This window comes from Strix aluco, chromosome 1 (assembly GCF_031877795.1).
Source record: "Strix aluco isolate bStrAlu1 chromosome 1, bStrAlu1.hap1, whole genome shotgun sequence".
NCBI lineage: Eukaryota > Metazoa > Chordata > Aves > Strigiformes > Strigidae > Strix > Strix aluco.
In genome coordinates this window covers 24,694,305-24,712,800 of record NC_133931.1, presented here as the reverse complement: position 1 = coordinate 24,712,800, position 18,496 = coordinate 24,694,305, and the positions used below count along the sequence as shown (strand labels likewise).

The 18,496-nt window shown below is 38.9% G+C and overlaps 1 protein-coding gene across 1 annotated transcript in view; it reads left to right on the top strand.

The window, feature by feature from the left end:
• Nucleotides 1–18,496, top strand: part of MATN2 (matrilin 2) — a 77,050-nt gene that overhangs the window by 30,573 nt on the left and 27,981 nt on the right. Inside the window, exons 5-7 of the mRNA XM_074815257.1 lie at nucleotides 3,468–3,590; nucleotides 10,180–10,302; nucleotides 18,136–18,258. Coding sequence (XP_074671358.1) covers nucleotides 3,468–3,590; nucleotides 10,180–10,302; nucleotides 18,136–18,258 — 369 coding nt within the window. The remainder of the gene's footprint in view (nucleotides 1–3,467; nucleotides 3,591–10,179; nucleotides 10,303–18,135; nucleotides 18,259–18,496) is intronic.

Genomic DNA, 18,496 nt, shown 5'->3' with positions numbered 1-18,496 from the left:
GATTTAAGGTGAGGGATGCAGGCTCCAATCCTATCCTTGTGCTTGAACTCACATGTTCCACATCTCAGGAGAGTGCCATAAAGCAATCAGGTAGCTTGGGGTTAGTGGGTTCTTAGTCTCCCTTGCTTAGTTTTGTATTTTATATCAAATACTTAATGACCACTGAAACAGCAAAAGTATGTTAGTATCTGAGACGACTCTGCAGCTTGGGGATTAGAGTCGTTACATGTGCAGTGGGACACATGGTTTCAGTCAGATACTCAGTAAATAGGAACTTGAACAAAAGAATGTCAACACCGGAGTGATCTGGGCATTCTCGCAGCTACACTGAAGCATCTTGAGACCCTTTGGGCTACAGCAGGAAACTGCTTTTGAGCTGTTCACCTCCTGTGCTGTTGAGCTATGGGATGAGTTGCATTTAGGAATCTCTGTTTTCTAGTCCTTTTCATTAGCATCCTTCACCAAATGTAGACATTTGTCATATGCATGTGTGTGAATTACAGGGGAATGTTTTGTGTTAAATGAAACAAATGTAACACTTTATTCATGTTTTTGTTTCCTCAAGAAGATGCAAAAAAAATAAATCCAATCTGGAGTATTTCCTAATTATTATTTGGTTCAGCAGCTGAGCCAAGACAAGAATAGTGACAAGAACAATTTTTCATGCAGCCTTTTTTTTCTGCTTCTGCATATTTGCTCTTCAGAAGGCAGGTGGTCAGAATCCGAAATGATGGCTCCAACTATATAATCACATTTCAGTAATATTCTCTAACCTATTCTTTTCATTGTGTTTGTCTTAAAATGCTTCTAATTTAAAATGTTTGTATCCTTTAAACCTTTCTTTTAAACCCTCCATATGCTATTAATTTTCTTAAGTAATTTTAAAGAAAGAATTATTTTGCTTTCAGTTTTCTGGAAGTTATTTGAAATTAGAAGTGTCTCTTTTTTTTTCATTTCCTCTCACACGTTTTCCCCATCCTCACCCCTAACATCAATTTTGACAATTGAAATTTTTTTTGTGAGTCAACTAAAAAAATTTTAATTACAAGTGTGAAAAATTCTTTCTTTATTGTGTCTTTTTCTTTTTTATTGTGTTACATTTCCATAGTTTTTATCAGCCAGTAGTTCAGCTTTTGGGCACTGCACTGCTTCAAATTACAGATTAATTTCCAAGGGAGTTTTGGAATTGTGTAGTTTTCTTACTAGTGACCCATGCACAGTAGCCCTCAATACAGTTCCCTCTCTACTATTTTTTGAAGCCCATTGCTGCATTGTTTTACTTTTTTTAGCTATGACTCAGTCTTATATTAGTTTTCCCCACTTACCAGTCACACATGATTTGCTTGACTGTGTACTTGCTTTGATCATCAATCAGATGATACTAGATTGCAGTTTGCTAATTATTAAAGGAGAATGAGTCATTCAATGTGTTTGTAGCCGACTTCTAATGGACTTTTTTCTACATCACCAGACTATGAACGCATTTTAGCAGTTAGCACTGGAAACCTAATATTGAGAGCCATCAAACTGGCCTTAAATGTGCTAGGGTGGTGCAAATCATTGGTGAAGGGGAGAGATGATACAGTAGCAGTCTAAACAAGGTCAGAACATTATGTCTAATGGCTCCCCAGAGAAGTAACAGAATTCATGAGGATAGGGGACCAAACCTGAACAAACTGGACAGCTTATTTCTGGAGGTAAGCGGAAGCATGGCAGTAGAAAAACCCAGTCTGTGACCATTTTAATTACCTTCACTGACTGCTCTTTGTCCACAAGTGCACAGAGACAACATGTTCCTTACGTCACCTCTAAGTAAAATAAATCTTCGTCATGTTTCTCTTTAGTACAATACATGATCAACATAAACCAGATGTATTTATCAAAGGTTTGGATGTATTTGTCAGCTCTTCCATGAACAAATAGTTTCTTTACATATATATTTTAACACTTTCTAAATTAAACAGTGCAGAAAAGATGAATGGCATGTACCTAAAGCTATACTCTCTTTTCATTCTTCTGTATCTAAAGTTACACTCTTTTTCATTCTTCTGTTCCTTTTATTTTTATGTTGTGAGAGTACACCATATCAGTATTCACTTCTTAAAAGCCCTTAACCAAATGGCTACAATCAGCAGTGAATTGACAACTTTGCTTCAGACTGGAAAAGGGTGTATTTCTCTTTTGAATAGATAGTTTTGTCCTTGATACATTTCCTTATAACATTATTTCTAAAAAAAATTATTTCCTTGCATTGAAGGAGGAAAATCTGCCATACTTGTGATTTGTTGCTGTCTACATGAAAAAAAAAAAAAAAAATAAAAGCAACTCAGCTATCTTCCAGAGCAAAACTAGGGGAAAAAAAGTTATTTTGTTTAACTTGAAATATTCTTACATTTATTTCATTAACATGGTTTTGCATCCATGCAAAGGATGCTCCTTTCACATACTCTGGTCTAACTTATCTAGAGAAGAGTGGTTGTGTCAGATAATGTCTATTATTTACTCATTACACTGTGTTTGTTTAACTTAATCTCTTCCATTCTTCTCTAGAGATGTTCATATCTTACATTGATATGCAAAATAGTACAAAAGAGGAAATGTAGCTGAAACAATCTGGAAATTTATCTTCTTTGTGGGTGTTTATACTGGAACAAGAGAGTTAAATGACTGTTTATGCTGTTCATCATGCCACTTGATATGAAGCATACAGCTATAAAAGAAAATTCATATTTGCTTGGCCAGTTTCCTCAAAAATGTTCCAAAAGCCTTTTTTGTAGCTGTAAATGGTCATTATGTGTTGAGCAGTCTTTGGGCCTGATCCTGAGCAACACAAAGTACTCTGCTTTCTAGAGATTTCACTGGGGAAACGGGGTTCTCAGAAAGTTTTAGTCTATTGAAAAGAAAGCCCAATGTTCTTCATTTGGCCAGATGCTGAACTGACCTCATTTGTCATAGTAATTTTTCTAATGAGGTCTTTTGCTTGGGAAGGGTAACTGGCTATGGTATTTTGCGCAAAACTGAAAAATTAAAAAACTCAGAAATTAAATATCCTCAAGTCTTTTGGTGTTGCATTTTCCTTTTCTTTCCCTTTACAACCTCGTCATCATTTATCTGGGAGGGTTATGCAAAAAAGAAAAAAAAAGACACAAATAAACACTTTTTTTCCCCCCTGAAAAAACTGAAGAATGCCCTTCAAACCTTTTAGAGAAACACTTAAGCAACTCAACTAGACACCATTGGCCCATCATTGTTGCTGCCTTCAGCTGAAGGAATGAGCTTCTCAGCTTTGAGTGATTGTTCCTGCTGACATAAGACTTTCACTTTGACAGAACAATGGCATGATCAGTGTTAAAATGAGCTCATCTCTAAAAAGCTGTTCATAGCTTCCTGAAATTTATTTCTGATCTATAGTCTACCCATGCATTATAGGTCAAAGAATTTCATATTCATTGAATTATGTTTTATAGCTCAGGACCTTTGTGCTGTGGAGAAACATGACTGTGAGCAGATCTGTGTGAACACACCCGGGTCTTACGTCTGTCAGTGTTATGAAGGGTATGAGCTTGATGCAAATGGAAAGAATTGTGTTGGTGAGTATGAGTTTAGAGATTCACATTTACCTCTTGGCACAAACCAAAGGGAAATTCAATGTAAATTAATATCCAGTTTAGCCATAGACAATGATGGGAAGCTCTCTTCTCCTATGAGTGGTAGATAAGGAAGAATACATATTGGCATGTTCATAGGCCTTTACTGATAATGAATGGTGATTTCAGAAAATTGTTCCAACTCATTTCACACAGAAAGTAACATTGCTGTTTTGAAACAACACACCAGATGTTTTGTTCTAGATCCGTGTAGGTGGCCAGCAATGTACTGGCATGATATATGTGGCCATTAAAAAACAAAGCCAGACAAACTCAGTAGCTCCTCCTCAGATAGAAGTTATACATAGAAAAACTTGAAAGTGGACAATTTCTTGTCATTTCTCACTTGGTTTTATGATCATGCCAGGAGAGATTTCAAACTCTTTTTGGGAAGATGACTTTAAGGAAAGTTTAGCCCCCCTTAAGAACCCATCCACTATGTGCCTTTGATTTTCGCTGTGGGCAGTAAAGAAGCAAACATCAGCTCTGAGAATTACAACTCAAAAGAGTGACTGTGGAAATACAGTATAATGATTTTTAACATAAAACATGCTTCCCTCTCTATTACCATATAAGTATCTCACTCTTCTTCCCCATTTAGACACAATAAATACTTTTAGGATAATCTTTTTCACTATCCCATTAGCCTTCCTGTAAACTTTTCATCCCATGCTACATTTTGGGAAAATACTGTCTTCTGGCATCTACCACAAAAAAACTCTAGTGAGTCCTTGAAAAAAAATGACCTTATTTGCTAAGTATTCTCTTCAGGCAAGCACTTAAATACATGCTTAATTTCAAACACATGCTGAAATCCCATGGAAATGGATCCAAGTGAATCCTTGGCCCCAAATCTGCCACAGGTCACCACAATGTCCATCAGTTTACTCTTTCTTGTCATTTTAAACTCTAACATAATATAATCCGTCTCTTATTACCTTCACAGAGCTATTACCTTGCATAATCCTATTTTGAGATGCAAAATAGATGACAGTTTATGGAACCGAAGTTTCTGCATGTAGTTTCACATGTGACACACAAATGAAGTCTTGAGGTTTTTTAGACATAGGATAACATATGCAGTTTTGAAGAACGTTCACTCTGTACTTACTCTTCAGAAATGTTTCCCTTACTTGTAGCTTCATGATCTCAGTACAGGAGTGTTTAAATTTCTCAACATAATTTATCTTCAGCATAATTTGGCCACTAATATACCATTTTAACAACCTGCTTTCTAAAGTTGTCTTGTTTTGAAAATGCAGCTAATGATGGCTATTTAGGCAAGAAGGCCTATTAGATGTTCTGGGCCAGATTTCTACATCTAACACTCCACAGAAGTTCATCCAATAACTTTAGCTAATCCTCTTGACCTTTACCTGTGTTAGGATAAAGCATATATTTCTGTGCTACTGATTTGACTATATCCTGAGACAGAAAATCCGTGACTTCTGTGGTAGGTTCTTTTATCCCCAATTCTTTCCTACTGTATATTCTAATGCAAAATATTTATGCTTAGTGGCATCAGCTGTTGTTACTATTTTCTCCCTATTAAGTTGAAGGGTCCTTTACATCCCAAGATATTCTTACTGAGAAGGTAGCTACCATAGCATTGTAGGGATAAAAGTAAATTTTGGTGAAATTCTTTGTGTGTCAAACCTACTATTATCCTCTATAATAAGTACAAAGTCTATTTTTCTTATTAAAAGCTTCAAAATATTTCTATGCCATTTATTAAATTTCTTAGAGTGGCACTTGTTTTTTGCCTGTTAATAACTTCTCTGCAAAGTCTGAAGAGTGTTATTTGGAGGTGTGATAAATCTTTAACATTTTCTTCTACGTCCTCACTGACTCTTTTCGACATGGAGAAATACAGCCCTATTATAAGATGCATTGATGACATTTGAAGCTTTCATATTCTCAGTTATTTTCATTATTTTCAAAATACAGGTCATGCATGGGTTCACTATGGTATCTTACATTTTATAGCTGTCTTTCCTCTCCACTTGATTTCTATTCATTTACACCTAATTTAGCAAAAAACATGAACTCATGCCATTCATACCCCTGCAATAATTAGTAGTCTTAATTGTGATCTTAAAGCACATTATTAGCACTTCTGTTTTTCAATCTTCTTTTTAATTTATTTGACCATTTAACTTTTTCCTTTCTTACTGATGCATGTGAATGTTTCAATGTATATTTATTATGTTTTACTCATGCAGAACTGAGCCTCTCTACATTTCCTGAACAAGAAAAGATTGTCTGGGTAGTTTGCAGTTTTGTTGCTAGTTTGTCTACAAATCCTATTAGCTGTCAGTCTCCAGAATTTGACTTTTCAGATTTGAACAATTTGAGATTTTTGAGGAATATGCTTCTACCAAGAATGTACAGCTTCTGCAGATGTGATCACCAATGAATAATCACTTGCTGGAAAACCTTGTAAAGGAGACTGTGTAGTGATAACTGTCAGTTTTCATAACTCAAGCTAGTTAACCATTCTTTTCTGTGGAGTATTTATTATCAAATGAGCAGGATCAGAAGAAAGATCTTGATGTACACATACACCAGAGACCACTGAGTACAACAATTTTGCAAAAAGCAGTGACTTCATCAAGGTTATTTTCTCCTCTTCATCCAGAGAACAAAGAGAGAATTTCAGCAAGACATACACATTGCAGTTGTCTCAAAGATCTAAGATATCTAAGACTTCTAAAATATTAACTACAGCAAAAGTAAATGAGAAAGTACAGAAAACTCATTTCACAAGCAGATTTATTAAGTTCTCTTCCTCCTTTCTGATGGGCTAATTTCTCTGGTTAAGGATCAAAGGCAATACTAATTGTTTTATTGACATGTCAGCCAGTTCTCTGAATGGCAATAATTAAATAAAATCTCAGGACCGGCAGTTTACAACGTATCCATTCAAGTCGAGCACTGAATGGCCAACCACTCTGACTGTTTGTAACACAGTTTATGAACAAATTTGTAGATGAAACAGTATTTGAAGTTGTCTGCTCAGTGATAAGTATGGCTGGCAGAGCACTATCACTTTGCCTTTTTAAAAGCTTTTCATGTTAACTGCCCTCCTTTCACATGAACAAAATCCTGCCAGTTAAAATCGGGTGGTAATGAGCCATTCTTTCTCCATCATGCTGCTGGACACTCAGTCTCTCTACCTTCTTGGTATTGCTGGACATGCTGTCCTCTCTTTCCTGGCACTGGTGCTAGACTGTCTCCGTATTGCTGCAGCTGTTGGGCTTGGGACCTCTTCTCCTGGCAGTGATTAGGCTGCTGGCGCCTCTCTGCAGTCCTAGCACCGCTAGACTTTTTTGGCTGCTTTCTAGGTTCTTACGAGTCATCCATGAGTCTGCTCTACTCTTCCCCCCCATTCTTTTTCATTCTCCTGATGGCTTTACTTATTCTATGATCTTTTCTTCCTACCCTTTTCTCTAACCTTCCCCTTAACTTACTCCGTTCTCCTAAGCCTGAATAATCTATATAAACATCATAGGAGTAAAACAACAATAGAAGAGAAAGGTGACCCATGATGTCCACAGTTCAGAGAGGGCAGTGTAAGTACCCAGAGTGCAGAACTGGTAACTGGAAGTAAAAGATGGCTGTCATCACTTACCAGCTAATTCCAAGCAAGAAAAACAGGGTGAAAAAAACATGGGGAGATGACAACTGAATTAATTGCTTGCTCACTAAAAAGTTCATTAATGCATCCTTTAGAAAAGTTCCTTACTGAAATAGACATGGGCTAACATTAAAAACAGTGCGATCTCTAAGTGTTCACATTCTAGTCTTTATCTCATGACTCAGTACAGAAATATGGAAATAAAACTTTAAAAAATTAGAAAAATATTATTCTGATTTGCTCTTATACAAACTGCGTATATTTTCTGCATACCAACTAAAGGATTACAGTACTTCAATGTAAGAAATAGAGATTTTTAATTTTTCTCAGTCTTTTCAGGAAGATTTAACTCCATGGACAGCTTACCTACTTGCTGACTGGCATGCTGTTGAGAAGTTTCTCTTCTAAGCAAGTACCACCAAAATGAAACATGAAGCTAAAAGATAAATGAATTTGTAGGTCAATTACTAGTGCCAGTCTGCAAGGCTAAGTCTGGCTAGAATTAGGGCAATTTGTATACAAAAATTATTGAAAAAAGGCAATAATACTTATCTCCAAAAGTAACTGTCAAGAGAATGTTCTCTCTTGAACTGTGTTAGTGGAAAGACATTATTCTTACAGGCCAACAGACCTACTTCTTTGAGTAAGAGGTCCCCAGAAGGCTATAAATGGAAAAAAGCAAGCCTGGAAAAATTAGTTATTTATTTTGTGGGGTTTTTTCCTTTCTGTCCACAGTATATTAGCAGATGCATAGCCATAAGAAGGCACAGTTCCTCCCTCAAGAGATTGTCATCTGTAAGTGCTTAGGGTCATAGTTCCTCAGATGTTGATAATAAAGCATTCTAAGACCTGTTTAGTTGTCTCTCAAACACCAAAGCTGGTGAAAGGGCTGGAAGACATGTCCTGTGAGGAGCAGCTAAGGACTTTGGGCTTGTCTAGTTTGGAGAAAAGGGGGCTGGGGGGCAACCTCATCGCTCTCTACAGCTTCCTGAGGAGGGGAAGTGGAGAGGGAGGTGCTGATCTCTTCTCCCTGGTATCCATGGACAGGACACGTGGGAATGGTTCAAAGCTGCACCAGGGGAGGTTTATACTGGACAGCAGGTAGCGTTTCTTTATGAAGAGGGTGGTCAAACACTGGAACAGGCTTCCTAGAGAGGTGGTAAATGCCCCAAGCCTGTCAGCATTTAAGAGGCTTTTGGACAATGCCCTTAACAACATGCTTTAACATTTGGTCAGCCCTGAACTGGTCAGGCACTTGGACTAGATGATCGTTGTAGGGCCCTTCCAACTGGAATTACTCTGTTCTGTTCTGTAGTCAGGCAGTTCAGGTATTGTGGTAAAAATGCATTTCGTTAGGGTTTAAATGCAGAGGAGGAGATGACCTTATGGAGTGATCCATATAGGCTGTTTCACAGGTATGATGCTAGATAGAAAAAAAAATTATGTATTCTTTGGCCTACTTATTTCTTAATGAATCTTTTAAAACAGTTGAAAATGTGCATGTGGTTAGAATTCATTTAAGAGGAAAGCTGACTAATTGTATGACACATTATATCCTTGAAATACATATTCAGTAAATACATTTTTATATGAAGCTTATTCAGTCTGGAAACAGGAAGGTGCTTGCCAGGAAAATGGTCTCACATAGCAGCCAGTAAATAGTCTAATTTGACTTGATTCAACACAAATATTCTGAACAGTTAAAAGAAGCTCTTTCAGAGTAACTAAATGTATTATCCGCTTTCCTGACTAGATGACTTTGACTAAATATCTTGGCACACCTGAGCATACACATGATTTGCAAAGACAGGGCTATTGAAGAAAGAACTGATTTCATTAAAACAAATTACTGGCTCTTAAAGCAATTTGCGAGGCTCAGCAGTATAAAGTAATGAAAAACATACTCAGTTGGCAAAGAAGGGGAATCTGTCTCGTTAAATGTCTGTGTGAAGCTGAGCACATTACTGTCTTCTGCAGAAAGAATCAGTTAAACTTGCCTAATGTGAGCCTGGCAGCTCTTTGGGGACAGAACACCTGCTTTGTGACTTATCTGTAGTTTCTTCTAAGCTTTCTTTGTGAAGAAACAGCTTGACCTGCAAAGAAATTTTTAAAAAAATCATTTAACTTGTTTGGCACTTTTGAATTGGCTTGACTGAGTAAACTCTCTAAAGTATTACCTTATTATCCTTTGGTGATCTATCTTGTAAATATGGGTTGGCATAATAAATGACCAGACTTGTGAAATAAGTGACTGGACGAGCTACGATATTTTATTCTCTCATACAAAAGGTATTATATAAGCAAAATATCAGTGGTGAATATCAGCTTGAAACTCTCAGGCTTCATAGCTGCAGCTGCTTTGTACAGGATGAATCTGGAGCACATCAGAGGGAATGAATGTACTGTGACAGTCCTTGGTGTAGAAGGTATTGCCATGGGTCTCCTATATACTGAGGCTACAGGAACAGCTCTTGAGAACTAATACAACTGGGAGGGAACTAAGGAAAAGTAGAGCAATTCCAGGACTGAGTCTGGAGACACAGAAGACAGACCTAAATCAAGCAAACTTTGCTATGCCCTGGGCTACAGTGTGAACATCTGGACAGAGTTACTGACTGAGGCTTGGTTTTCAGATCTGAGAAAACATGTTGAGAAGGCTCCTGACAATCCAAGAGTTGATGAATGTTCAAAGGGTAAGAGAAATGATCCAGGACTCATATCAAATCTGATCTACCAGCTGATATTGAAAGTGCACTACTTTTTGCAGAAGGGCTCTTCAGAACAGAAATGTCTTTTTTTTATAGCTACTATGTGTAACTAGTATCATAATATCTATGTATAATAGTTTTAATTTTGTTTTTCTAAATTGTACATGTTGGTCTTGTTCTTTTTCAGTTGTAGATTACTGTGCTTTGGATAACCAAGGTTGTCAACACGAATGTGTTAACACTGAAGACTCCTACTACTGTAGATGCCACCCAGGGTTCATTTTAAATCCAGACAAAAGAACTTGCAGAAGTAAGTTGTGATGAGGTTTAATTATGAACAGTTTGTACTTCTTCTGTCTTCCAGTTCTCAGCAGTAATATTCCCACTGGTCCTGGGAACACTGAATAATGCATCAGGTATAGAAAATATTGGAGTGTCCTAGAAGCCAAAGGTCTTGAAAGCAATGCAAGTTGTTTTGGGGGGTAGTTTGGCTTTTTGGGGGAGGGGCTAAGGAGAGAGGACCTCTAATGAACAGGAAACTTTTAACATGAAACCAGACTCCTTTTCAACAGTAAAAGCCCAAAGCTTTGTCTTGCACAGTCTCTGATTATCCATATCCAGTTACAATATCATCTCCCTTATCTGGGTAAACAAACAAGTCTGTACAAGACAATTTATAATCAGTTTGGTTTGTAAGACAAACTAAAATTAAATAGAGTAGTTCCACAATCAGAGAAGACATTTCAGCCTCTTTTCCTATGGATTTTTCTCAGGAGTGGGTTCTTTTACAGTGTTCCAAAGCTCTAGCAACATCAGTATCTTCTATCAAGCTTCCATGTTTCCATCAGGTCCTAGTAACTTCATGGCTTTTTTGTTTGTCAAATTTGATTGATACCAGGCTAACAAGCTCAAAATACCAGAGTTAGGAGGGGATATAAAGCGGAGGGGAACTGACATACCAGAAAGTATTCTTGCCAAGGCTTCCTATAATTGGGAAAACAAGCTAAACCCTCCACATGTTTAAGTCATAACTCACTTTCAGGAAATGTGAAGGGAAAACCGTAACCTACCTTCCTAATTACCTTTCGTCATAAATATGGGCCTTGATAAAGAAATGTTACTACTGTGTCTGTAAGCAGACAAACTCCATTAGTTTTATGTGAGTGGAACTGCTGATGCCAGTGGTGAATTTAGCCCATATTATTGAATAATATGTTCAAACATTATTACTCAAAAAATGCATCAATATAGCACTGCATCTCTGCTTTTTACAGCCTTGGGGACATTTCAGTCTTTATGATGAGAGACTATGTTAACCTATAGACTGGACTGTATATTGTGCTTGGTATCTGTGGTGGTTTGACCTTGGCTAAATGCCAGGTACCCACCAAGTCGCTCTATCACTTCCCCCCCCTTCCCCTTATTTTCTCAATAGGGCAAAGAAGGGAATGAAAATAAGATAGGAAAACAAAACAACCCTTGTGGGTAAAACAACAGCAGTTTTAATATAAGCAAAGCGAAGCAAAGGTCCGCGCGCGGAAGCAAAAAAAGAAAACAGATTTATTCTCTACTTCCCATGAACAGGCGATGTCGGGCCTTCTCAGGAAGCAGGGCTCCGATACGCGTAGCAGTTGCCTCGGAGGACCAAGGGTGACCCCACCCCCTTCCTCCTTTCTCCCAGCTTTATACTGAGCAGACGTCATATGGTATGGAATATCCCTTTGGTCAGTTCGGGTCAGCTGTCCTGGTTGTGTCCCCTCCCAAGATCTTGCCCACCCCGTCCCACTGTGGGGGGGGGAAATGTCAGAAAGAGCCTTGGTGCTGTGTAAGCACTACTCAGCAGTAGCCACAACACCAGTGTGCTATCAACACTCTGCCAGCTCCCAGCATAAAACACAGCACCATGAGGGCTGCTACAGGGGAAAACCAATTCTGGCTCAGCCAGACCCGATACAGTATCTATTTCACTTAAATTTAACATTTAGAAGGAAAGATCTAATCCAGGCTGTACATCTGACCTTATGATCAAGGGAGACACACACTTCTAGAAAGCCATTGCTCACAGCTCTGACACAAATTTACAGAAGTACCTGTATTTTCCTTGACTATGCAGGGAGCCTGGATGACACCTAATTTTTAGATGGTCAGAGTCAGGGGAGATAAATTTTCTGCCTTCCCAAGGGCCAGAGTACAGTTTGTACTGATTCATGTTGCTTGTAGATTGTATGAACTCACCCGTGTATCAAGTATCTGTCAGCTAAGGGCTGGCTAAATTCTCTTAAGCTTCCACTATCCATAGATTTTTGAAATCTTGAAATCTTACTATAGTGTAAGTGACACTGCCCAAGCACAATTTTTGTTAATACCTTCAATTTAAGAATGTGGATTTTAAGCAGTGTTTTCTTCCCCAGTTTGAACTGAACAAAGACCTTAAAACTGCATAAACATTTTAAATGTCTCAAGTAGTTTTCAGCTTATGGTCTAACTGTATGAATTATTTCAACCTGTTTAAATCAAATGCTGGTTGGACAGGATTTCTGGAAGTCATCTACTCTAGCCTTCACTTCAAAGTGGAACTGCCACAAACTGTGGATTGAGTCAGCTATGGTTTCGTCTAGTTGAGTCTCAAAAAGCTCCAGTGGAGAGTCCACAACCTTTCTGGGCAACCTATTCCACTGCTGCACTGTCCCACTAGTGAAAAACATTTTCCTCATGTCCAACACAAATCACCCAAGCCACAGGTAGTGACCATTGTTCCTTGTTACATCATCTGGCACTGCCAAGAAGGGTTTAGCTCCATCACCTTTGTAATGACCTACAAGAAGTAATTGTAGGCTGCAGTTAGATATCTTCTTTTTCACCAAACACAGTAAGACCAGATTTCTCAGGTTCTCTGCACAAGTCAGGTGCACTATACCCCAGCAGAAGGTCTCTGTTGAGCCCTCTTCAATTTATTCCCTTTAACTGGGGGGAGAAGGGATGGGATTGTTCCAGAACTGCACAAAAGCATGTCAAGTGCAGTCTCCAGCTGAGCCTGGCAATAGCCCTTGTTGATCCAGAACCTGACCTGCAGACTGACTTCCTAACTTGACCATGGCCTTGCCCTGCCACTGCGGACCTGCCACACTGGGCTGTGTCAGACCCTGGCTGCCCTCACCAGGAGTGGCGCCACCTCATCCTGACATGCAGGCTGGCTTCCTGGCTTGACCTCAGACCTGCCTCACAGCATGTACTTGTCTGATGGTCTGGACTTCTGGTTAAACCTGGCTACCATTTCCAGGCCTGTCCTGCTCACCTTGCCTGGGTATTGCCTGTCTGACAAGGCCCCTACCCTGCTCAGCTGTGTTATAGCCCTTGGCTCCCGGCTCTCCTTCCCTTAGGGAGCGGCTGACCCATGCTGCTCCCTGAAAGCGGGTCACTTCCCAGTCTGTACAAACTGTGGAGTGTTTCCAACCCAGATGCAGAACTTTGCAATTCTTGCTGAACTTCATAAGACATCTTCTGGTCCAATCATCAAGTTTATCAAGGTTCCTCAGTATTGAAGTTCTGCTGTTTGTTTTCAGTGACTGTCCCTAGTTTAGTGTCACCCACAGATATGCTGAGGGTGAGCTTTGTATCATCACCTATGTCACTGATGAAGATGTTTAGCAATGTGACCCCCAGTACTGTCCCCTGTGGTCCTCTGATTATTATCAGCAACCAACCAGACATGAAGCCATCGATCACTATCCTTTAAGGCTGGTGGCCTGGCAAATTTTCACCCCACCTAACAGTTCTTTCTTCCAGCCTATACTTCCTCAGCTTCCAAATGAGAATGCTGCGGGAGGCAGCACAAAGAGCTTTACTAGTGCCAAAGTCCTTGTCCACAGATGCAGTCATTTAATCACTGAAGGTGAATGGGTTGATCAGGCATGGTTTGCCCTTGGTAAATCCATGTTGACTATTCCAAATAATCTTCTTGTCCTTCGTATATTTGGAAATTAATTCTGAGAGGATGTGCCCTATGATCCTGGGACTGAAAGGTGCATATTGGTCTATAGTTCCTTGGGTCTTTCTTCCTGCCTTTTTTTTAAAGATGAGTGTAACATTAGCATTTTTCAGTTATGAGGGACCTCTCTCAGTCCCTGTGGATTTTCATACAGGATAGACAGTGGTGTCACATTGCCTAGCTCTTTCAGCACCCACAGGTGAATACCAGTCATACCATGGATCTGTCTATATCCAGTTTCTCTAAGTAGTCTCTAACAGAAGTTGCTAGCCCCTCTCTTTCCCAAACTGTACTGATACACATGGAAATCTGGGAGTAGGCTTTGTCTGTGAGAACCAGGAATAAAAAAGGTTTTATTTTTTTCAGCCATTTCTGTATTGGTCATCACTAGGTTGTTCTCTCAGCCAAAAGGCCCACATTTTCTGTGACTTTCTTTTTACTACCAGCATATTTGTAGAGTCCCTTCTTATTACCCTTAATGTACCTCAGTAGTAATAGATCCAGCTGGGCTTTGTTTTTGTCCCAAAGTACCTAAGCAATGCTTTATTCTCCTGTTTTTTTCTTGGTCCTTCTTTCTCCCTCTACTATTTTCCCTCTTTGTGTTTTAGTTCACTGAGAAGCTCTTTGATCTTCTAAGCAGATTTTGCAGTTCAATGGAATCATTTGTTCCTGAGCTCTTAGCAAGTTTTAGAAATCACCTAGTTCTCCTGGGCATCCTTTCTCTTCTTGGCTCTTTCCCAGGGGATTCATCCTAGCAATTCCCTGAATAAGCTGAAATCTGAGCTTGTAAAATATGGAGTCTGAATTCTGCTGTTTTCCTTCCTAGCCTTCTGGATTGTGAACTCAGTCATATCATGGTCACAGCTGCAAGTCAAGAAGAACATCACCCCTCAAGAATTCGTGGTAGGGAGTTGTCACCAAGTCTGTGCAGAAACCTCCTGAGTTGCCTGCACAACATTGTCTTACCCTCCCAGTAGGTGTTTGGCTGGTTGAAATTTCCAACATGAACAAAAGCCTATGAGTTGGAGACTTCTGCTATCTGTTTGTAGAAAGTCTTATTCAGTACATCCTTTCGGTCAGGTAACAGACTTCACCACCACATTCCCAGTGTCATTTCCCCTCTGATCTTGACCAGACATGTTTCATGTTGGATCTCTGGAATGGAGGAGATCTTTAACATATAACATAAAAGTACACTGCTCTGCAAGGGAGTGCAAGCTAGGAGCCAAGGATGGCTATGAGGCAGGCAGGGTCAGTAATCTCTCTGACAAGGCCTTTGATCCCACAGCACCCAAAGAAGAAGAACAAAACAGGCCCTAATGACAGTAACCAGACTCATCCAACAATCCAGTGATCACCAGACAAGTCCATAGCGTCAAGAGAGGTCTAAAGTCAATTCAGGAAATCAAATCAGCCAGTCAGCAGTCAAGATCAGCAAAATGCAAGGCTAGGCACAGGCATACCTATAACAAAGCTCAGGTAAGAACCAAGGGTGAGAGCCTGACATTAAATGCATTTCCCAAGCCAAGGGGCAGAGGCCGCAGACAAGGCTTCTCACAGATCTGTGCATCTCTGCCATGTTAACTGCATTCTGTTTTGTTGTAAATGCTTTAAATTAGTGTAAAATTAAGGGAGAAAATACCATCAGGTTGCAATTAGGGAAAAATCAAAGTGACTGGACATGGTAGGCCCTAGAGATTGATTCAGAAGGAGCTGTCAGGGCTGAATCAGGGCTAAATGAGCAAATACTATGTCAAATCATTCTCTTTCAAGATGCATGTCTTCAATCTAAGCATAAGTAAAACTTACTAAGCCACTTTTGCTTACACTTTGTATCTTTTGAGCCTTGTTAATAAAATAAAGCATGAATGAAAGAACTGTGTAGCTCTTAATGCTACAAAAGTCAAGACAGAATGAGAGCTCTTCAGAGCAAAGTGTCCCCTAGCTCCCATATGTTCTAAATCACGCTGCCTTTGAGTCAGTATAAACATGAAGAAACAAACTTCAGATCACTGGATTTAAAATGTTTGTAAATTTCAAACCTTTAAAATAAATTTCTGCATATTTGGCTTATGTACTGAATCTCGGGGATGATCACCAACTAGCCAAGACTCATACCCATGCTTGACCAGATCTCTGCATCAGCAAGCAAGCCTGGGCCTGGGGCACCAGCTCTCGAGATCTCATGATTTTCTCAGAGTCCTGGCTTTCCTTTCAAAAATAGAAAGTAAGCTTTCATGCCCATAGCTACAAAGAAAAGCTTGAAATTGTAAATGTTATCAGTACAGTCATGCATATCTGACAAATGTTTTTTCTGGGAATTACTCCAAACTTCTTGGAATGAAATACAAGGAACACGGCTCATGAGATCAACCCTGCCAACACCGGCAGAGTAGTCTATGTATGGCTGGAAGAGAGCTGCAAATTCAGATTTTTCAGTGAGGCAGGTAGAGGTCACTCCTAGCTACTAAGTTAACTATTAAGGGGACTTTTGCCACTCTTGCTGCTCCCTTCAAGGGGACTGATGGTAGCTTCTGCTTATACTTAGGGGTGCTGAGCCTCAACCATTTTCTTTAGGGAAGACCCCTGTTTAGAGTTGTGGGTGGGTTCATGTAGCTGGTAGCAGCCTTCTGTTAGCATCCTTAATCTGGACTGTGTTAATGAAATGTGGTTTTAGTGTTCCCAACATAATAGCTTCAAGGTTTCAACAAAGATAATAATACATATTTTTCAGCTCTTGTGGTCATCTTCTGAATCAGTTACGCAGGAAAATTCTGTCCTGACACTTGAGTTAGCAAGGATTTGAGCAGGTAAACGCAACACAGCACTGAGTAGGTCCAGAAGGCATACGGCTATATTCCTTTGGTACACACACATGGTTTTATGGTTTCTGTCACTCCAGTGCAGTCTTGAATAAACCATGTTTTCTAGTTTGGGTTTTTTTTTTTTACTAAACAGTTAAGGTATCTCTGTGTTATTTAGATGTGTATGTGCGTATGATGTCATAAAAATCTTTGGTAAAGGAAATGTTCTATAAATGTATGAAATGGAGTTCATAAATGATAAAATACTCCTCTCAGCTTTTCTTAGAAAGTCGCATTCCACTTTGTTTGTCCTGAAAATATAGGTGGTTTATTATTGCTAAGGGCTTTCATCATATATAAAGGCTCAATTGCATTAGCCCACCACACATACAAGGCAAGAACAGTTTGTGCCTCAAGAAGTCAGTTATCTCTGGGAATAATAATTAACCTCTGAATATCAGTTTTCAGGTTGTGTAATCAAGTTTTGGGTGTTCAGAAGTGCCTGGATGTCTTTAAAAATGCGACTTACTTCATTTGTGATTTGTTTCTCTAGTTTTAGCAGTGCTGAGGGGTTAAGACCATTCTTTCACTAGTATAAATTAATTAACTCCACTGATATAAAACTAAGTGATGGCCAGAGGGTTCATCTAAGCAAATGTCAGGTTCTTTGACTTCATCAATAGTGGTAAACACCATCTGGTAAATATCCCAGTGCTTACCGCACAATTACTTTTCTTTTTAAGGTACTTTATACACAAGTAGTAGCTGTTTCTAGACTTTGCTCATCTTCCCTTTCATGAACATTTTAAATGGAAGAACTATGTAGCAAACACTCAAGAGCTGTTAAAACACCAATGCTGTTGATGACCTGATTGTTCTTCTTTGATCTAATGAATGGCTTTCAAAAGCATGTTTGTGTATTTATTACAGATCATATTTAACTTGCTCTGAGTAAAATAGAGGCAATTTTGATGAGGCAACATATAGGACTTAGATGCAAAATGTTAAGAAGTATTTAAGATTCTAACTTTACTGCATGTAGTACATGTGTTCTCAAAGAATTCATTAATTCATAAGAATTCATATTAATGGTTGGACTAGGTGATCTTCAAGGTCTTTTCCAACCTAGATGATTCTGTGATTGAAGTGTACATATCAGGTACATCTAAGTATGGCAGATATTTGGAAAAAAGGAACGTTTTATTTTCATTGTTTGAAACAATATGTTAAAAAGTCAAAATGGTACCTAGGAAAAAAAATGGCTAAAGAAAAGAAAACAAAGTGAGTGTTTTTCACCTAGCTTATTTTTGAGGAATTACATTCCTCACTGACAGAAATTTTTCCCATTTAGGACCAGACTATTGTGCTCTTCAGGACCATGGCTGTGAACAGGAATGTGTTAATACAAATGATTCCTATTTTTGTCGATGCCAAGAAGGGTTTAGACTTAATCCAGATAAGAAAACATGCAAAAGTGAGTAATCCTTTGGACATAATAAAGTTCATCTGCTGTTATTTCTTAAACCTGCTGTGAATGGTTTCCCTTCTGAAAGGATGAAAGTTTTCTGTATAATTAAGGTTGAAACAAATGTTTCTTTGTAAACTTGAATTTTAACAAGCCAGACATGCTGGAAAAATATACTGTTTGCTGTTTTGTAGACTAGATTGTATATTAGATGTTTTCTGAAGAGATTTACAGAAACCTGAGGAGT